We start from the raw sequence: 21,920 nt of genomic DNA, 5'->3' as shown, positions 1-21,920 counted from the left end.
TCTGAGACTGGATTTAAACCCAGGTACTCCTGACTCCAGGGCCGGTGCTTTATCCACTACGCCACCTAGCCGCCCCAAGCCCTTTGTTTCTTAACCACAACCTATGCTACTGAACATCTACATACAACTGTGAGGGAAACAGTATTTTAATGAAGAATGCTACAAGTAATAGACAATAATTAATACTCATCTTTTAAAAAAAATTACAGAAAACATTTACTGAAAGTTGTGTCTAAAAAGAGACCTTTTAGGCCTTTCCTCAAGGGTGTCTGAGAGACAGCAAGCACAAAATAATATGGAAGGAGCCAGAAGGAGTGGTGAGCTCCAGCGTGACAACACACCAACCTTTAAAAGCACAACGAGGGGAATCAAGCAGCTGCAAACATTTCACAAACTAAGAACAGAACTAAGGGCTATATTCAGGCTTCTTTAAAGCTTCCAGGATCCAGAGTAGAAGGGAAAAGACTTAAGCTCACCTACAACACACAATTTTACAAAAAGAAAAACCCCACACCAGTTCAGTCACGTGAGAATCAAGGCTCAAAGCCTCTCTGGCACAGAACAGAGCAGTTTAGGATCTGGTGAGAATCACAACTGGTGAAGACTTTCTTTCTCCATGACACAAACAACTCTCTTCCACCTGGGCTCATCATAGAGGATGCTCCTTGCCTTGGCTTCAGCTCAAAACTCTTCCTAGGACCAATTTATTCAAAATAATATTCACAATTCTAACTTCAGGATGGCAATTCCACTCTTACTTGGGGGTCCATTTCTACTGACTGGTGGGGGTTTTCAGTTCTGATTGAAGCCACAAGAGAACACAGTAGCTGGCAACCTCCTGGTCATCCCCAAACTATGAATCTCAGTCATTCCCATGTAGAAGGCCGGGTTGGGGCTCTCCTCCTTAACTCCGGATGCTTTCTGACAGCATATAAAACAGGACAAAGACCTCTACAACTAAAGAAGCCAGTTGCCCCAAACTCATCAACCCAGTCCAATTTATGAAAGAAAGCATGGAATAGAGGGCAACTATTTGAAAACATGCCCCTATTAATTCTGAGAAAAGAAAAGAAATTTTCAGTTCATTCCCAGTTTTTTCATGGTCCTCCAGCGGTCCTTGATCATCACAGCTGTTCGGTTAACAAAAGGGAAATTTTTGGAAATAGCAGCCCAGTTTCCTTCTCCATATTTTTTCACTCCAGCCTTGACCCACTCACTCTCTTGCACAGTCCATTTCTGAAAAAAAAAAAAAAAAAAAGAGAGACTTCTCATAATCTGTCTCCTGAGAAATTCTAACAGGATGCTCAAAGCACCAAAGAAGATAAATAAAAGCTCCTAGAAAATTTTTTTTGTTGACACTGAAACTACTAAGAAAGGGCAAAATGTACAATCATTTTAAAAGCTTTCAATACTATGGTATTTTAAAAGCACAGTTAAATTAAATTATTAATGAAATAACAATTTTCAGTTATTATTTATTTAGAAATTGCTTCCCAATGGCACTGCCAGCTTCTAAAGATCTTTTCTCCATTTAAGAAACAAGTCATCAGTATAAGCTGAAACAATGCCACAAACTTCCCCTAAATTTAAGCAGCTCTACTTCCTATAATTTTAAAAGTCAAAACAAAAAAAACACCTCATGATGAGCTTTCTGTGACCAAGTGACATATACATAGTGCCTCCTGACTCAATATTTAATCAATAAATACTTATGAAGTGCCTATGCTTTGACAGGCACTATGCAAAACAGTAGGCTCAGAAAATACAAGGAGGGGCAACTAGGTGGTGCAGTGGATAGAGCACCAGTCCTGGAGTCAGGAGACCCCGAGTTCAAATATGGCCTCAAACATGTAATACTTAGCTGTGTGATCTTGAGCAAGTCACTTAACCCCATCATCCTGCAAAAACTTAAAAAAAAAAAGAGACCCTCAATTTTCCTTCTGAAGAATACCTGCCCCTTTAGTTATATCATCTGAGGTCAGGTTATTTCATCTTTTCAAAAAAGTTTCTAATTATGAAATACTAAAATTTGCAGATACTTTTCATATCATCCTCTACATCCTAACACCTAGCCACCCCCAGTTACATTTTTAAAGGAAGATTCTATAGTCTATATTACCTGCTTTTTTGCTCCAGTGACTGAAATATTGTTTCCATCTGATCCTGTTGCAAAACAAAAAGGAAACTCATTTACATCCAGTTTTCACTATACAAACCAAAGCCAACAGACAGAATAAAGAGCCCAAAAGGAACAAAAAGGGGTCCTTAGTTCAAATGGATGAAAATGGAGCCTTTTACAAAGTCTGTTAAAACAGTGAAGGCTGTCAGAGTTGGACAAGTCCATCTGTCCTTTTTAATAACACCAAGCTTTATTTTGTTATTAGTCCTATCAATCGAACAAAAGCATATTCAAAAACCATCTAACAGAAGACCAGGAGAAAATTTAAAGTAGCAGATTTTTATTGAGAGGTTATAAAAAAATGAAATTTCTAAATTAGTGTTTTATGATTCACAGTATAAAAAACAGGCCTGAAGGATGGCAGTCAGAAGTGAAGATCAAAGTCAAAGATGTCAGTATCCTTCATGCATGAAGAAATCATAGATACACATACTGTGTGCGAGGATGTTTTTGCATACTTACCCTGGACATGAAAGAGTTCCTCCTCCTCCAACCAGGAATCTCTTTCTTCAAGCCCATTGGAGCTGTTCCATTTGTCTTTGTGTACTCTGAAGGAAAGCCCAAAAATATATGTAGGTATAACATAGTGATTAAATCTAAAGAAACCTATCCACTACGCAAATTACACAAACATTAATGGACTTTAAAGACAATATATCAAGGACAGAAAAACCCCTTTGCTGGGGTGGCTAGGAGGCGCAGTGGATAGAGCACCGTCCCTGGAGTCAGGAGGACCTGAGTTCAAATCCAACCTCAGACACTTAATAATTACCTAGCTGTGTGGCCTTGGGCAAGCCACTTAACCCCATTGCCTTGCAAAAACCTAAAAGCAAAAACCCTTTGTAAAAAAATAAACACAAATCACAACCTATGTCCATTAAAACCTTAAAGTCTATTAAAGACTACTCTCCTCACGATGTCAACAAAATAAAGCACTGGTGCCCTGGTGCCAGGATTATGGTTTACCCTTTGGTTAACCTCCTTGGTCTGGAGTTTAGTTCAGTAGCAGAGTCTCTAAACTAGTATTTGTTAAGGTGGCATTCCCACCTAAGTCATAGGGACAGAAAGCATACTCTGAAACCCAGAGTTTTACCAACAGATCCACTATCTAGACCTGAAATTCTTGTTAAGAGTAATGTTAAAGGATGCTTGAAGAAAAATAATATTTGGTGTTTTCCTAATTACAATTTTTTAAAAAATATGTATCATCTCTAGGAACCTGAGTTCTTAGTTATTTTACTAAGTAGTCAGTAATTAACCACTAATTAAATTAACCACAACTACTTTGAGAATAAACAGCAAACAAAAGGATAATCATATTGCATTACAAAAGCATCTGATGCTGTTTTACAAAGCAAACATGAAAATATCTCAAGAAGTTATATAGATCGGAGTGGTCCATAGTAAAATTTTACCAAGACAGTGGAAATACGGATGCTTTGTACAGAACTAGGAATTTCTGCTCATACTCTTCTCCCTGATTAGGCTGCCATTCAAAACTTGGATAGTCCAATGCTACCCATCCTTCAAAATGTATCTTAAACCCTCAAAAATCAAGTTGTTGGCTATTTTCCTCCTCTAAAATTCTTTTTAAAAAAAGTTTTTTCAGACACTAAGCAAAAATGATTGACAAGTCAGTTTGCAGTTTTCAAATATCCAATGGAAGATGCTGCAAAACTACAGGATAATGTTGGCGGGGAACAGTAACCTCAGGCTAGCATGGCATGGTTTCACCAAAAATAAGTCATGCCAGACTAACCTACTGTGCTTTTTTGAAAAGGTTACTAGATTGCTAACTCAAGAGAATGCTAAAATCAATCTGGATTGTACAAAACACAAAATGTGGGAAACAATGGCAAATCTAAAACATGCCAAGAATTTGACAAAGTTTCTCATCTTCTTGTGGTCAATGAAGGTTAGATAAAACTACTAATATTCACGGTAAAATTTTGAACTGAAAATCTTACAAAGGGGAAGCTAGTTGACACAGTGAATAAAGTACTAGCCCTGCAGCCAGGAGAACCTGAGTTCAAATCCAGCCTCAGACAATAATTACCTAGTTGTGTGACCTTGGGCAAGTCACTTAATCCCATTACCTTGCAAAAAAAACTAAAAAAACCCTACTAACACTTGTAGTATCCACTATCCACAGATCTGGAATGGATCCTATCTCAATCATTCAATGCCAACTTAAAAAAGTTTCAGTGAAGGGCTCCCTCAGAACTGCACATGGCCCTGTGCTGTTTAATATTTTTAACAGTGATTTGGATCAATTGATTCTTAAGGGCAGCTGCATCAGGATTCATACATTCATAAAAATCAACTTCATAAATCATAAAGATTTGGAAATAGGTAGAAAGCAATTATCTGGAGAAAAAAATCTTGTTTTTTTAATAGACTGTAAGTTCAACAGTCAAAGGTATAATATAGCACTGGATATCACTGCTGCACTGAGAAACAGGGAAACCATGGTTCCTTTGTCCTCTGCCCTAGCCAAACCATATTTTATTGGGTGCCACATTTTAGAAGTAACCCAGAGAGTGACAGACCTCAAGACTGCAAATTCATGCTATATTAAGACTGGCAAAAGGGTTGAGGGATTTTTTTAGCCTGGGGAAGGAAGAAAAGTCTCAGAGATGAAAGATAACTGCCAAGTCTTTGAAAGGTTGTCACATAAAAGGGGTTTCAGACTAGTTCTGATTAACTCCAGAAGGCAGAAATAGGAGAAGTAGGAGAGAGTTGCAAAGAGGAAGGTTTCTGACAATCAGAGTTATCAAGTGGAATGACTTGCCTTGGGAAAGACTTGAGCTTTCCCTTCTCAGGTCTTCCTCCAACGCTAGATGACTACTTCCTTGGTATGTGGCAAAGAGCACTTTTGCTCAGACATGGTTTGACCTCTTGGTTTTTGAGCACTGCCATTTTGACTAGGACATTTTATTATCAGGTAGCTTAGGTTAAACTGCTCCCAGCATTTATGGTGGTCAAGTTACTTAAATCTTCTTCTCTAAAACGGACCATGTGATTACTGTCTGAATATATTTGCTTCTGCCATTCTCTCAGCTAAAATAATGCTCTTCCATCTCATTTTCTAACTCTTCAAGAACTAGTTCAGTTGAAGTATGGCTTCATCAAGAACAAGTCATGCAAGCCAGGTGAACCTCAATTTTTTTCTTACTAAGAGAGGAATACTGCAGATCTAGCTGAAAGTAGATACTAGTAAAACTTCTGATAATTTCACACTCAAAGTAGTCTTTGTGGATTAGACAATAAAACCAGTAGATGAATTCAGCAAAGGTCTGAAAGGCAGATCCAAAACGTTGAGGTTGACTGTTCAGTGTTGATATGACAGATCTCCAGCAGATTACCCCAGGCATCTATGCTTGGGCTTTGCTCTAAACATTTTTGTCAAAGATAGGGGAAAAGGCAGACATGGTTATGTTTATTAATTTTAGTGATAACACAAAGTTAGGGGTTACTGGAAGGAAGAATCCAAAAAGATCTTGATGATTAGAGCACTGGACTGAATTGTAAAGAATAAAATTCAATAAGGATAAATGTAGCCTTGTCCTTGAACGACAAAAAAGAACCCACTTCACCACTTCTAATGAGGAAATCTGAAAACAAATCTGAGGATTTTAGTGGGTTCCAAACTCAAATGTATGATATCCTCAGCCAAAAAAATTAATGCTATCTCAGGCTGCCTTAAAGGTATCCCTTACAAAGAGGGGGAAAAAGTGTAGACACAGCATTCTCTGCCATGGTCAGCCCTCATCTGGAGTGGTGTTCCCTTCAGGTTAAGGCATGTCTGGAGAAAGGAAACTAGGTTGGCAAAGGGCTTTGAGCCTATGTCACATGAGGATTGGTTGAAGGAACTGGGCCTATGACTACTGGATAAAAGAAGACTTTGAGAAGGACAGTGAAGCTAAAGTACTTACAGAACTGCCATGAAGGAGAGATCAGGAGAAATAAGCTATGTTGTTTGAGCTTAGAGGAGTGGAATGGGCTGACTCAAATGGGTGGGTGGGTGGGGTCTTCAAGCAGTGGCAGTCAGCTGCTGAGGCCCTTTCCAATTCTCAAATGTTGGGAGTCTGCAAAAGCCCACTTTTCCTCATTACTTTTTTCATGGAACCTTCCCTGACCAATGTCACCTCTAGTCAGTAATCCCTCTTATGGGCTTATTGGTGAGGTCAAACATCTGGCTTGCATCTTTATTTTATTTTTTTGTAATGTCACCATGTTTGGTGACTCTAAGCAGACAATAAACTTGAAGATAGAAATCACTTTCATTTAACAAATACATTCTGCAGCCCTAATATAGGTACATCTCTACAACAAGTGCTGCAGAGCAGAGGGCTCAATCGTATCGGGTAGTTCCCAATGCTCAGGAATCCAATTAAAATATAATTGGAAAATGTTTAACAAATAGAAGTGAAATATAATAAAGCTAATGTGAATTCATGATTATATAAATATGTGGGAGCAAGTATTTGTTTCTATTTCATTTTGACTCCACTGCTTATACAAGATACCAAGAAATCATAAGATATCTTTTAAGAATTATGACATATGGGGCAGCTAGGTGGCAAGGTGGCTAGAGCCTCGGCCCTGGAGTCAGGAGGACCTGAGTTCTAATCTGACTTCTGACATTCAAGAATTGCCTAGCTGTGTGACCTTGGGCAGGTCACAACCCCATTGGCTTGCAAAAAAAAAAAAAGAATGACATATAGTAATTTATACCCTAAGTAAACAGATCTTATACACCAGTAACTACACAAGGCAAACCCTAAAAATGTGATGTCCCTGAAAAGAAAAATATACACTGAAATGACACCAATTTTTATGACATTTAGGTTTTATGTAAAGCAGATTCAGAGGGAAACAGCATTTTGAAAATGAAGTTCAGAAGGGGAACTCACTTTTAGTTAAGAGCTATCTTTAGGGGCAGCTAGGTGGCACAGTGGATAAAGCACCAGCCCTGGAGTCAGGAGTACCTGGCTTCAAATTCGGTCTCAGACATTTAATAATTACCTAGCTGTGTGGCCTTGGGCAAGCCATTTAACGCCATTTGCCTTGCAACCCCCCCCCCCCCCCCAAAAAAAGCTATCTTTAAGAAAGCATTCAAAGAAAGAGTGGGATTTGAACAGATTTTGAAGGCTTAGATAGATAGTTTCTTATTTTCTTGTCCACATACATGGTTTTGAAATCTAAAGATAGGGTGGCTAGAGAGGGAACAGCATGAGCAAAAATACAGACCCCCTAAAAGGACTGAGATTCCAGAAAAGGTGACCAAATCAAGTTTAGCAGCAACTAAGAGTTAGTACAGAGCAGTGGAAGGTACTCAAGCTGGAAAGGCATCTGGGGTAAACCGCAAAAGTCATTAGATGTCAGATTAGGTAGGTACACTGCTTAATATTTAGTTTTTGTTGAAAGATTAAGAGCCTCAAATATATGCAATGAGCATGGGACTTCAAGGATTCTCTTTTTTGGGGGAAAAAATGGAATTATAAGTCTCCTTAAAACAAACTGCTTTAAAATTAAATGGTTCGAAATAAATAGCTTCAGCTGGGTCACTAAAATGAAACCATTGGGAAATCAGTTGGGGGATGTATCTGTTCTCATTCCTGCCCTAGGATGCCTCTTGGGCCCCTTTTACAGGTGAAGATCCCCAGTTCTGAGTTTTGCTCTAGGAGTAGCTTAACACCAAGTTTTCATAACTTAATTTAGATGAGCTACTTCATCGATTAAAGTAATAACCACACTAAGACAACCAACCAACCAAACAATGACTGCCAAGACCATCTTCGTACTTATGACTCTTCTCTCCAGACAGGGGCTGGTTGTGCAGCTTCAGGACTGTGGAGTTAGAAGCAGAAGACACAACAGTTTCCTGGGAGGAGTCTGGGCTGTCACTCTGCTCACTTCCCTGGCTGTCATGCTCCAAAACCAGTCTGCTTATTGTCATGCTCTTGTTCTTGGGCTGCAGTTCAGAGTTATCCGTAGACTCTGAGGGAGAACTTTCATCCTGTCTCTGTCTCTTGTTTTTGAGGGTTGATGAAGGGCACACTGGACTGGGAATAGTAATATCCTTCTGGTCCAATTTCATGAAACTCATTTCAGGGTCTTGTGAATCAGAAAGGCTCTTAAATGCTCTTTTCAGAGTCGAAATCCCAAACATGGAAGGACTTTCAGGTAACTGTCTAAAAATAAAACAAAGAAAACTTTGACAACAGAAGGTCAGTGTCATAGATGCTTGCTACTCTCTCAACCCAAACATCTATGTCCTCCCCCAGTAATGGTGCCCCAAACTGGACAAAGTCACCGCAGCAAAGGTGAGGTCTAAACATTTTCAAAAATGTTTTTGCACACTCCATACCTAATCACAAAACAGAGGCTTTCTTTCAAACTGATAAGAGAAAATAGAATGACTATAACAAAGAGGAAAGCAAGTAAAAAAAAAAACTGAGTCTGTGGTCTTCTTTCCAGAATTTCTCCTCTTCTGCTCCTTCCCCTATGGAGAGGAGACCACAAGAAAAATGACTCAAATTTGTATGCCAATTTAACACCAATAAGATTTATGTTAAAACAACATTAAATACTATCTGAATATGTCAACCTAGAGTGACACATGCTTAAATCTATTAACTGATTTCATCAGTGAGTTTACACACATTTAATTTCCGCCCTCTCTGAATATCTGAGAAATGGCACGGGAGAGCAGAAAAGGCAAGGAAAAGGTTCAGAAAGCATGGTTAAACCCCCTTTTCCAACTGAACTAGTCATAGGATTTTGAACAAATCAATTCACTCCTACCTCATTCAAAAACAGAAGAGATTCCTTTCCATAAATAATTTGTTAATTAAGCTATTGGAGAAGTGAATAAGCACTTGCTATTGCACTTCCAACTGTCACCATTCCACAGACATTTCATTCAAAGGGAAATATTTCCTACCTTGTGGGCTCTCTCAGTGGCTTCTCCATGGGCTCCAGGACAGGTTGTTTGTCTTCCTTCCTATTCCCAGGACCTTCACCCACAGGAACAGCAGTAATTGCATTAGCTGTGGCACTGGCAGTGGGAGCCGAGGCCACGGTGCCCACAGCAGATGTGCTAGCCATGGCAGTAACAGTAGCAGAAGCAGATGATGACGAAGACTCAGATTTCAAAGCTCTCTTTGCGATCTTGGAAGGAGAGTATAATTAGAAAGTCCTCTACAAAGTTCCATTAATTTCCTGTTTCCTAACAATCAACACTCTCATTATGGAAAGAGTTCTCTTGAAAAACCTCAAACTTAAAGTCAGTAGAAGCCAGTGGGGGGGGGGGGGGGGGGGGGGAGAAGGGAAGAGCTGTTTCAAGATATTGCCCAAATTTATGTTTTCCCTTCACAAAACAAAGTAATAATGATAAAAAGAGCTCACAATTTTAAAAACTAAGTAGAACTGTTCTGATACTAGAAAAGAGGATCCGATTTCAGTGATGTTAATTACCTTTACACTTTGGGTTTATATTTCAAATGTTGTTCACTCTTGGTTGCCAAATCCTATAGGCTCTTCCTCCATGTCTGTTCGATCTGCTTCTCCTCTCCATATTTCCAACCATGTCCCTAATGAAGAGTCTCTAACTCAGGGGTAGTCAACCTAACCCAAGATAGGAGTCAGAATTCACAAGTGTCAAAGGGCCACAATGTTTCCTGGGGAATAGTTTGAATGGAGCTGACAAATATTTAAATCATCCATCCATTGATTCATTTGTATACAAAATTTGGAATGTGTTTTACTGGAGAAAGGAAAAACTACTGTGTCTATGTGTATGTATGGATATATATTTTATCTTTACTGTAATTGATTTTTTTCACTGAAAATTTCTTTTTCTTCACACTTGCATTACCTATGAAGGTAATGGCAAAACCTTGGGTTGGCTACCCCTGCTCTAACTCCAATCTATGGCTTCCTCTATTTCCATCTAGCTTTAAATATTTACCATAAGAACAAAATAACTTGGGCCTTAAAATTTTGGGTCCATTGATCTGTAAAGTGTATAGTATTACAAAGAAAAGAAAAACCATCAGGGTGGCTAGGTGGCACAGTGGAGAGAAAACTGGCCCTGGAGTCAGGAGTACTTGAGTTCAAATCAGGCCTCAGACACTTAATAATTACCTAGCTGTGTGGCCTTGGGCAAGCCACTTAACCCCATTGCCTTGCAAAAACCAAAATAAATAAATAAATAAATAAAAAACCACCCCATCTATACTGTTAACATTCCATTCCAACATTTCACCAATAGTATAAAAATGACTATGAATTTTTATTTTTTTAAAATTCCAGCTATCTGGAATACACAGAAGATAAACAGGAGTGGTGTGGCAGCAAGAAAGGAAGGCTTATCATAGAAATTTGCTGATGCCAGCTCTATCAACATTTCAAATTGGTTAGAAAGATCTAAAAGAAAAAACAAACCCTGGCCATGTGATGTACAAATCAACCACACTGGGACACTGTATTAGCAAATGCAAGATTTTTAAAATTACTATTTCAAAAATCTAGTAAAAATCCAAATCGAAAAGCTTCAACTTCTATCTCTACTGTAAACAATCACCTTATCAAATGCAACTGCCTTACTCTGAGTTCCAAGGTCCTCTAAGTTCCTACTTTGCATTTTACTTCTCTCGGTAGGCCTGATCCTGCTTACTTTGCCCCTGGCAAAATAAACCTTGACTTGGCTGCTTTCTACTTGGGGCTGCACTTTTTAACAGTCACAGGCTTTTAAACACTCTCATTTTACATCTACCAAGCTCTTATCCTTCTTCTAAAGCCTCTCCCAAATTACATCTCTTTTCAAAACACTCTGTTCAACTATCACCCTTGATTTAATAAACACCACAAATAGACTCCATACAACAAAATAAGAAAAAGACTGAGAAGAATAACTCTGGGGCACTTAAAGAAGCTATATTTATGTCTCTGAATCTTTATAAGTTAACAAAACATACACAACAGGAAAAGAAGTACCTATCACTTTAGAATCTTTATGTCCAAATCCACTGTGTGAGGGGACTTACATACCGTGAGGAGATAAGGCTCAGCATCATCCATGTGGCTTTCCAGGAATCTCAACATTTTCTGCTGGAAGGTCTCATAGGAAAAGTTCTGAATCACTGGATGTGCGACGTTCCTTTCTCGGATAATGCCCAGCAGATCATTTCTCAATTTCTGAATAAGACACCATTATTTACAACAATGAAAAATGGACAACTAGCGAAAAATCCAATTATAAGAGACTTGAAGAAATAACATTATAACAACAAAAATAACCACAATAAAGATATTATTCGCCACATGGCAAAAGAAAACCTTAAATGATAAAAGAAAAAGTATGACATCACTTGGATTTTTGGTAAAAGAATACTGAACTGACATCCCCTCCACCAAACTTCCCTGTCATGAATGTCTTAAATCTATGGTCAACATCTGAACAAAATTGTGGTGCTAAAGTAAATTAGAAACAATTGTCTTCCCCCATATCCAGGCAATAGTTACAAAGGTAGGGGAAAGTAAGGGATCGAGGTAAGTCTACCACATGACAGGGTAACCTTTGGACAGCCTTTATTTTTCATTTTACATTTCCTAGCCTTGATCACCATGTTTTACATATATATAACAGGCACTGACTAAGGAGCTACTCTCCAAGCAGAGGGGTTGGTCTTTATCTGCTTCTCACAAAAAAATAAGAGGAACTCAAGTCATTGCAAATCCAGAATAAATTTACCTGAGTTGTAGGATCCTTGGACATATGTTTTTTCAAAATTTTTGAAGCCTTCTCAAATTCTTTGTTTTTGATACAAATGATGACAGCCTAGAAAAGGGATGAACTGCTTTAATAACAATAAATTTAATCAGAATATAAACTGAACATACTATAATGAAGTGAAATTAAAGTTTTCACTCAACAGCTCTTTCCACAGATCAATGAATTCCTTATAAAAGGAAATCCTGAATAACATGAATAATTATTGCCAGCCCACAGCAAGCAACTTAATCCAATCCACAAAGGAAAGGTTCTTCCATCCTAAACTTTTAACCATTAGTACCTTTGCAAATTATTGTGAATTTTCCTAATAGGATGAAAGGAGAAAACTGATCCGTAGGATTATTATCAACAAGGCCAATTTGAGTCATCTATCCTCCCTTTAAGGGAGGTTGTTTCAAGTAGCTCACTCCTAATTTCAAGAAATTATTATCTCAGTTCCCTTTAAAGGCCACAAGTTTTATTAAATTTTGATATAATTTGGAGTGATGAACAGATATTCCATTATCATTTTGAAAAGTTATTAAAAAGTCACAGACTTCTACAAGTTAGACCCAGGAAAGACTTATAGACATTTTTATTTAAAATGAGTCAAATTTCTATGAACATACTAACTCCAAAAGAACCTCAGTTCTAGAGATGCAAAGAACAAAAATGAAACAAATGCAGTTTTATCAACATGAAACGTGACTATTCCCACAAGTATCAAACTAAGAGGACCAAGGAGCTCTAATAGAAACAAAGGTGCTTATTTTAAAGAACAGGTCCTAAGTACATAGAAGTACATTGACATCTATCAATGAAACTAAAAATTAGATGAAAATTTAAAGCTTCTAGGATAATCCAGTAAAATGAAAGAGAACATTTAAAAAATGTGAATTTGTGTTAACTCACTGAATTGTTTTATGAGCCCCAAATTCCAGAAGTAAAAGAACTAAGAAAGAAGTCAGAAAAGTTCAGTCAAGATCACTGAGTTCCCCTCTAACATGCTGATTCTAGGAGGTATATAACCCCAAAAGAAAAAGTTTTAAGAAATGTCATTTCTGAAAACCTAGTTCATTCAATCTTCTCTAGGCTCTTTGCCCAGCTACATGGGGGCAAAAGGAAAATGGTAGTATCAAATCTTCTTGTTATTCTAAACATGCCAAAATTTGCTGTCAATAAAAACTACTAACAACAATCAGATTACTGATAATGATATTTGTCCTTCATTTTCAAAGAAGACCATGACATCGGGGAGACAATACCATAACAAGCACATAAATTAGATGTGAGGGCGGACTGTGCTAAGTCACCAGCCATACTTTCTCCTCCAGAGCCATCTGAGTCCAGTGGCCAGATAGGAATCAAGATGACTAGAAATGGTCTTAGATGGGTTAAGTGACTTAGGCTTAAGTGACTTACCCAAGGTCATACAGTTTCTAAATGACAAGTGTCTGAGGCTGAATTTGAACTCCTGTCCACATGACTCCAAGGTGAGTGCTCTATCCACTGCATCACCAAGCTGCCTTATTCAGATTATTACATGTGCATAATCATATTCTACAAAGGCAATGCTAAGTTAAGGACTCTGTGGCTTCTCAAATACCAATATGAGCTTATGAAAGCACAATTACTAAGGATAGAGCAATACTGCTACTGGACTTATTAGCTATTCCAAAAAAGTTGCAGCTTTTTTTTGGGGGGGGGAGTGGTGGTGAAGAGGAGGCAATCAGGATTAAAATAGCATACATCTGAGGCCTATTTTGGACTCAGGTCTTCCTTACTCCAGAGCTAGTGATCTATCTAGCTGCCCCAAATTGATGCTTTTCCCAATTTTTATAGCAACTTTACAACTATGTTAAAATATAATTTAGGTATGCATGTTCCATTCCTATCTCATTTTCATTTACAGAGGGCTTAAAAAAAGACTTTGAAAGGAATTTTTCCTTATAGAACCTCCTTCCCCTCTACTTCACTCAATGTTTCTGAAAAGCTCTATAATTAGATGGTACAAGCTTCAGTTGGCTAACCTAGCAGCAAGCCACTAGTTTGAGAAGGCTGAGGTTCATCCACTAAAAGGAATACAGTATGCAGCAGCTTTAGAAATAACCATTTAATGTGCTGTTGATTGTCTTCATGATTTGTATTCTGAAGCAGTATTGTCACCTAAGAAATGTTTTCTCTTAGGAAAGTACTCCAAATACTCATTACCTTCTGCATAACTCCTAAAAAAACCAAAAAATAAATAAAAAATAATTAAAATGCCATCTTTTACCAGATTATCTAAAAAGTCAAAACAAGGAAAATATGACTAAGTTTCTAGATGTAGTTTAAGAAAAAAATGGAAATGAAAAGTAAATGCCAAGCAAAAATGGTAAAAAGGCAAATGGTAGCAAAGTGAATGACATAATCAGTCTAGGTATAAAGAAATTTTAGGTATATTCAGGTCCCAATACTGAAAAGCATATTCTCTTTTTATTTTTAGGTTTTTGCAAGGCAATGGGGTTAAGTGGCTTGCCCAAGGCCACGTAGCTAGGTAATTATTAAGTGTCTGAGTCCGGATTTGAACTCAGGTATTCCTGACTCCAGGGCCAGTGCTCTATCCACTGCACCACCTAGCCACCCCTGAAAAGCAGATTCTTGCAGAGCATAAACATCATTTTTTTTTAAGTATTCAAGCAGTACTGAAGCTTGAGAGCACAGAAGAGACTCCAGGTTTTTTTTTTTTGGAAAGAAACTTGTCTCAAAAATGTGTACTATGAACTTAACTGTTAACACTCCCCATCAGAATTCCCACAATGGAATTTCTTAAAATAGCCATTGCTTCTCATTTGGCATTTTTTCAGAAATTTTCTTTTTTTCACTTTTATCCCTCCACTTTCAGAAACATTTTATTCATGAAAAGGAAAATAATCTTCGTGGCATCCTCCCTCTCCAAAGAAAACCCAATAAAGAGAAGTGTGCCTTGAAAGGTTAAGGATAGAAAGCTAATCTGGACAAAGTGATTAGCAGCTTGTAGAACAATTCATTTAGTGCCCTTCAAGTCATCAGCTTCTCTGATTTCAGGTTACCAAGATACTTTGTTAAGAATGAGACAGTTTTGATTGGGGACACTGTAGAGAGGATTCCTTTAACAGATAGAGACTGGAGGTATTATCTTCTAGGATTCCTCCAAAATCCCTGGTTCGAAGACTCTACATGGGAAAGGGCAGCTTTAGAAGGAGTGGACCCACTGCATTCAAGAACAGAGAGAAGATTAAAGTCAATATAAAGAAAAATTCTAGTCCTAGATTTAAAACACATAAAATGGAGGCAAAATGGGAGTCAACGCAGAATATTTTTAAGTAAAGTTAAATCTGAATTCTTGTAATAGCTGTTAAAATCCAGAACAAAGCGACTGGATATCCCTAAACAGAAACCTCCCTATCTGGGTTCTTAGGTCCTTTCTTGGCTGACTGTTCCTTGTCACATCAAAGAGAACCCTTTTTTCATTCCCATTATCCCTTTCCCCAACAATGTCCATTGTAAGACAGCACAAAGAGATGGCAACATAGACTAAAAAGAAGTTTTCGGGTTCACACTATTTCGAGAACAGGTAAATTAGGTCAAATATAGACAATTTCATACCTATCTGTTAAGCTTAATGAGGGTCTTCCAAATTTTTCTGTGTCCTGTCCTCCCCATTTCTTCAACAATTTGTTAGGTCACTCTCTTTCCCAGGTATCCTATTCTTACCTTCCTAAACTATTTTAATATTCTCAGTCTTGGTCCCAACCTCCATCCTACTTCAATCTAAAATTACTCTTTTTAAATATGAGGCATATGGAAAAAATAGACAAATTTAGCTTGGCCTTCAAGAGCAAAGATAGAAACAAAAGAATGAAAAGTGCAAAAAACCCCAAATTTTGGCTTAATGCAAGAAAAAAACCTTTGTAATATTCAGAGCTGTCAGAACATGGAATGGGCTATCTCAAGAGCTGGTGGATCCCCCCCCCCCCCAAAGCCAGAGACCAGTGGACTACTTGTTGGCTGGGCCACAGAGGGGATTCTGGTTAGATGAGGTCATCTTTCTGACCTCTTGAGATCTCTTCTGACCCTCTGAGTACCACTCAGTATATAAGGTTGATCTACACTAAATTGATTTCCTGACTGGTACCCAGGGGCTGGGTGGGCTTGACATTAAAACCTTCTAGAGACACAAAGTTCTCAAGGTGTGGGCTCTTGTTGTGTCTCAGTCCTGGTGTCAGCAGCTGTCTCTCATGTACTAGAAGGACCCATATGGTTCATCTAGAACAAGCTTCCCTGGAGATAAGTCAGAATTGTGTGCTGGTTCCTCCCTCCTCTAATCGTATTCCCCAAAGGAATCAAGGAAGGCAGAGGCTCAGAATATTCTGAGGATGGCAGGGTATATGGGGACTTGCAAGGAAAATAGAAAATTATTTACTGTAGTATAGGAGGAAGGGCCCCTTTCTGGTCCAATGAAATATAAAAATGTCAGTAAGAGATGGGGGGAGGGGCAGGGTGGTGGCAGTAGATGTTCCACTGCTTAACCCATGTGCTACCTGATCAAACAACCAGTAACAGCCAGACTGACTTTTTACTTATAAGCTTTTGATGGACTACTGGGGGTTTTTGAAGAAAGTTAAAATTCATCAGATCTAGGGACTTTTAAAACTTTATGGAGCAGGAGAAAGGATGGGTAGAGTGGGCTCAAAAAGTACCTAGAATATCTCTTCACCTGAGTAGTGAATAGTTATACTGATTGTGGAGGACCAGGGAAAAATCTTAGGCATTTCCCATTCCCTGAAAATAAACCTTGCTTATTTTAGAGGAGCATATGAATCTTGGTTCTAGTGCATGTTGTTTCCTCTTTTGGGAGTCTCACCTTTCATTGAACCAACTATCATCATAGGTTCCTTCCTTTTTCTTTTTTTAGGGGTTTTTTTTTTTTTGCAAGGCAATGGGTTTCAGTGGCTTGCCCAAGGCCACACAGCTAGGTAATTGTTAAGTGTCTGAGGCCATATTTGAACTCAGGTTTTCCTGACTCCAGGGCCAGTGCTCTATCCACTGAGCCATCTCATCACGGGTTCCTAACCTTTGGTCAACTCCACTTGAATAAATTGACATCTCTCTATACTCTGCCTAAAGGAGTTTTTTTCACTTTCTAGAGTCCCTTTCTAACCTTTGATTGCTGTATCCCTTCAACCATCTTCATCCATTCTGCTATTAACCAGTTTCAAGAGTAGAATGGCTCATCAGAGAGTATCATGGACTTGGGAATGAGGAAGACCTGGATTTAAATCCTACCCTAGAGTCTACCCATAAGACATAGGCAAGTTACCTAATCTCTAGTTTCATTTTCTTCATATATATGGTGACTTATATGATCCTCATTTCCAGAGATATAGTAAAGATAAAAATGAGTTACTATAAAGTGCTTTGTAAATCTTAAAAAAGTTATATAATCTGTAAATTATTATTATTATTATTATTATTATTCTAATGGCAGGTTATCCCACATCTCTCCAATTCCAATCTCACCAACTCACCTTAGTTCTTTTGCAAATCTCTAGCCTCCTTTGTTCTGCTATCATCTCCAGGGTAATGTTTCATTTCAGATAAACTATCGTGAAAGAGGAGCACCCTTCTATCAAAACTGGGAGCCAGAAGCAGTGGATAGAGTACTGGGGCTGGGAGCAGCTAGAATGGTACACTGGTCCTGGAGTCAGGAGGACCTAAGTTCAAATCCGGCCTCAGAAACTTGATACTTGCTTACTTGTGTGATCTTGGGCAAGTCACTTAAACTCAATTGACTCACAAACCCCACCCCCAAAAATTGGGAGTCAAAATGATAATATTCCCTAAAATTTGAGGGAGGATAATCAAATTCTTTTTTTTAATTTTGGTTTTTGCAAGGCAATGGCATTCAGTGCACACAGCTAGGTAATTGTCTGAGGCCACATTTGAATTCAGATCCTCCTGACTCCCAAGACCAGTGCACCATTCTAGCTGCTAGCTGCTCCCAGCCCCCCCCCCCCCCCAGGTGATCAAATTCTAAGAGGTTGCCAGGGTCCTTTAACCACAAGAACCCAGGCTAATTCTTCAAAAACTGCAGAACAGGCCAATCTGCAATGGTAGAGGGAACTCCCTTTGCTGAGAAAAGCACAAGTCCTGGCTACAAAAAAATTGAAGTCCCAGAAATCCTTGGCCTCTTTTCTCTGCACAGAAGTGAGAATCAAGCAGCTTTTGCCAATAATAGGGTCCCTCTGACAAGATCTGAGCTTATATGAAGAGCCACACCTTATCTAGTCTCTGTAAAGTCAACTCCACAGGCAAAATGCCTTGGACCTGTCTAGGGCCTCTCCTTGTCAGGGACAAGCTAAGTCTTAGAAAGGGGAGGAGGTGGCTGCCTGTGACTATTGGCATGGGGAGTAGGTGGAGGTTGGAGGGAAAGGGGAGTTATTTTTACACCAAAAATAACCCAAGTCTCTTCTACCCAATTCCAAAAGACTGAATTCATCTACTCTATGAAATCTCAATATATTTGCAAAAAAATTCATGTTAAAAAAATAAATGAAAGGAGAAATTGATCCTTACAGCCTCCTTGACCAGTTTTCTACTGGATTCTACCACTGCCTCTGTGAGAGTAAATTCCGTTTTAATGGTCTCCAGCACATTGATAGCTGATTCCAGAGGTGTGAGTTCAGCCTCCATATCAAAGGAACAGTCTAGGATAAAGAGAAACATTTTCACTTACAGCTATTTTCTATGGCTCTGCAAACTAAGCTTCTAAAGAAATCATATTTACTGGTTATATTGCTGGCTTGTGCTAGAGTCAAAGCAAATAAATATGGGAAGCACACATGGAATTTAACTGCTGGAAATCAACCATTTGTTGGAAGAAGATTGTTCAGAAAATTTAGTCGTAGTTCAATGTTGACAGTCCATTAATACCAAAGAAATATTGAAAACACATGCCTCAAGGATTTCAGTTAATTCCAGTATCCATATGGACTTTTTTTATACAAAGGTAAAACCTGAACCCCAGCCCCCCAAGGTAGAGGCTAGAGTCAGTTTGCGATGAAATTCTGAATTTCATTTCAAAACACACAGTTGCTAGTGTCAAAAACAGCAAACTAAGATCACACTTCAAAACTTGGTCTATTCAACTTTGAAAGACTTAGAAACTATATGACTAACGCAATAATCAACCATAATTTCAAAGGAATCAAGATGAAACACACTGAGAAAATCAAATTGATTTTCACTGACTGCTTTTATTCTATAATTGATTCTATATTTCCCTTCTGCATAACTGACTTTAACTTCAGTTCAGATTTTCACAAATTCAAAAGTTATCTTCTCTAAATTAAATGTCAAAGTTCCCTTTCCCTATTAAAAACGCTTTACCTGAAGAAGTCTTTTTTCTTAAGTCTAAGAGTACAGTTTCCCTATAAATCACCTTTAATGGAAGAAAATCTGACAACTGTACACTGCCGGCTGTGTTTGGACAATTAGTGGAAATTCTCTCTTAGGGTCAGAAATTTAGCTTTCCTGAGAAGCACTCCTCAACAAGGAAGTCTTATCTCTGGTTCCACTAATAAGCAGATGGGCTCTTATCAATTAAGCGGTCCAGACAGCAGAGGATGGAAGGAGACATTGTTGCTAGCAACCAAAAGACCAAGTAATCCACATTGTGACTTTTGTGACTTAGGATACTGCAGGCTTTGGAGCCAATCATATTGTTTTTCCTAACTAAGAAATGGTCACTTTTTTTTTTCTGGGGACTCTTTCTGTTTATAAAAGAAGGCTGTATTTTCCGGTCAAGGTCTTAGTTTACTTGAGCAAGCTAGGCCCTACTTACTACTAGCAAAATTGACGCTTTGTCAATAAATTGCTGCTTCCAACGTGGTGCCTCAATTTCCATTTCTGCACCACCTGATTCGACAGGAGATGCAGAGCAGGTGGAGACGTTTTTGTAGGCCTGGGTCACCTGGAGGAAGTGAATCTGGACACGATTCATAACAAGGTAGAAGGGCGTTTTGTGTTTCTTGCTTTCTCAGGGGAGGGAGGAGTGGGCAGAAGGGCTAGAATGGGAATCTGAAAATAAACCCCCCAAAACCCATTTTAAGTCTGTTTCTCCTTATCACCATCACCAGAATGGTGACTGGAGAAACAGAGCAGGGGGGGGGGCTAAAATCTACATCTGAAAACTGGGAGCAGATGAGAGCTCACTGAGTCTCCGGTATGCTCCGCTTCCCAGGAAAGACCCAGAAGGAAGAAACTCCCCATACCCAAATTCTCCCCCTCTTCTATCCGCGACAGACACTGCATGATGCGGAGCAGCCGGGAGATGGTGTGCTCCTTCCCCAGGGGCCTCACGAGCAGAGCTGCAAAACAAGAGCGTGCGGGGCTAACGGGGCCGCCCCGCCCCGCCCGGCCCGGCCCGGCCCCCGCCCCGCCCCCCGCCTCACCCTGCATGATGTCCCGGATCTGCCGGAAGTCCGCGTAGCGGCCGCCCCGAAAGGCCCGCAGCGCCTCGTGGAAGTAGAACTTGAGCACCCAGGAGTTCACCGCCTCCTCCAGCCGCGCCTCGCCCGCCCCCCGCTCCGCGTCTCGGCCCAGGCCCGCCTCATGGCGCCCGCGCCGGGCCCGCCCCACCTTGCGCGACGGCCTCCGGCTCGCGGCCTGCCCGTGCCCATCGTGGCTGCCCCCGCTCCCCCCTGGCATCGCGGCTCGGCCCGGCGAAGGCGATGCGGCCAGGTCCCGCGCCCGCGCGCCGCCCGCCCGCCAGCGCCTCCGCCGGCAGTGACGTCAAAAACGCCCGCCCCGGGGGCCGGAAGTGGCGCCCTCGGGCCCGCCCCCGCCCCGGGAGCGGCGCAAGTGCCGTCGGGCCCCGACGGCTTCCGGGGCGGGGGGGGGGGAGAACTGCGCGTCCCTCCCCGGCTCCGTCATCCTTCCGGGTCACCCGAGCCGCGGAGCTTGCTGGGACTTGAAGTCCCGGCCTCCTCGGGCCTCCTGAGGCCTAGCGCTTCCTCGCTTAGGAGACGTGCGACGCTCCGGGCCGCCCGCGCGCCTCCTCCCCGGTCCTGCCCGCGACCAGGGCCCTGCCCTCGGCCTGCGGCTCCCGGTGGCCCCGCTTGGCCCTCAGCGAGTGCCTCCCGCGCACAGACAGAGCCCCGGCCCCGGAGTCAGGAGGACCCGAGTTCAAACGCGGCCTCAGACACTTAATGCTTCCCCAGCCGCGTGGCCCCACCGCCGTGCATAAAGCTAAACCCAAACCGAGCGGTTCCCTTTGGCTCCTAAGCTAGGCAAGTCCGAGTCGGAGCTGCCCTTGGCGGCGGGCAGAGGCGGCTGGCACCGGCGGCGCCCGCCGTGCCAGGGCGGCCTCCCTCCCCGGCAGCCCCTCCTCCTTGGCAGAGCGGGTTTCCGCACCCCTGGCACATCCGCTGGTGCTTCAGCTCGAGTCTTACATTTACTGCATCAAAGCCTTCCTTGTTTTGTGTATTTTTTTTAAGGTTCAGTTATCTCAGTAACGGCCAATTCTTCACGACTCTGTTTAGGGTTTTCTTGGCAAAAATAGTGAAGTGACTTGTCATTTCCTTCTTCACTTCCTTTTACAGATGAGGAAAGCATTCAGGGGCTTGCCAAGGGTCACAGCTAGGGGTGTCTGGAAGCAGACTATTCAGTAAGCCTCCGAAAAACACATAGTTTGGTAGAGGGATGAGGATTCTCTCTGATATCAAATAAGGTTTTGTCTCATCTTGTCATACATATTTTGTCCCCCTCCCCTTGTGGCTGTATCAGTTTTCTGATCTCTCTCAGTTTGGGGTGGTCTTTGCTAGAATGGCAAATGATAAAAATTTCCTATCTAACCTATATTTTCTGTCGTTTTATTATTATTATTATTATTATTTTTTGCAAGGCAATGGGGTTAAGCTGCCCAAGGCCACACAGCTA

General features: G+C 40.5%; 1 protein-coding gene across 4 annotated transcripts; it reads right to left on the bottom strand.

Annotated features, from left to right (window-relative positions):
- Window positions 1–132: 132 nt before the first annotated feature.
- Window positions 133–20,705, bottom strand: TERF2 (telomeric repeat binding factor 2). Of its 4 annotated transcripts, none has more exons than XM_074200438.1 (10): window positions 20,435–20,705; window positions 20,255–20,350; window positions 18,558–18,688; window positions 11,940–12,026; window positions 11,237–11,383; window positions 9,129–9,355; window positions 7,987–8,376; window positions 2,642–2,727; window positions 2,120–2,163; window positions 133–1,236 (listed from the first exon to the last, which is right to left on the bottom strand). In XM_074200438.1, exons 1-10 carry the CDS (start codon window positions 20,688–20,690, stop codon window positions 1,078–1,080), a joined length of 1,623 nt encoding a protein of 540 aa, XP_074056539.1. In that variant the 5' UTR covers window positions 20,691–20,705; the 3' UTR covers window positions 133–1,077. The 4 variants fall into 4 exon arrangements, with proteins under 4 accessions (XP_074056539.1, XP_074056560.1, XP_074056549.1 ...); XM_074200459.1 differs by having other exon boundaries at window positions 138–1,236; window positions 20,622–20,641; XM_074200448.1 differs by having other exon boundaries at window positions 1,102–1,236; window positions 7,952–8,376.
- Window positions 20,706–21,920: the final 1,215 nt, after the last annotated feature.

This window comes from Macrotis lagotis, chromosome 1 (assembly GCF_037893015.1).
Source record: "Macrotis lagotis isolate mMagLag1 chromosome 1, bilby.v1.9.chrom.fasta, whole genome shotgun sequence".
Taxonomy (NCBI): Eukaryota; Metazoa; Chordata; class Mammalia; order Peramelemorphia; family Peramelidae; genus Macrotis; species Macrotis lagotis.
This window is presented reverse-complemented; position numbering and strand designations above follow the sequence as displayed.

What these genes read in the sequence shown, in the direction of transcription:
- TERF2 (XM_074200438.1), bottom strand. Translation starts at nt 20,690, where the DNA reads ATGCCAGGGGGGAGCGGGGGCAGCCACGATGGGCACGGGCAGGCCGCG. An exon ending in TCTGGAGAGAAGAGTCATAA is followed by an intron (nt 2,728 to 7,986) that starts GTACGAAGATGG and finishes GCTTTCCTTCAG; the next exon opens with AGTACACAAAGACAAATGGA. An exon ending in TCACTGGAGCAAAAAAGCAG is followed by an intron (nt 1,237 to 2,119) that starts GTAATATAGACT and finishes TTTTTTTTTCAG; the next exon opens with AAATGGACTGTGCAAGAGAG.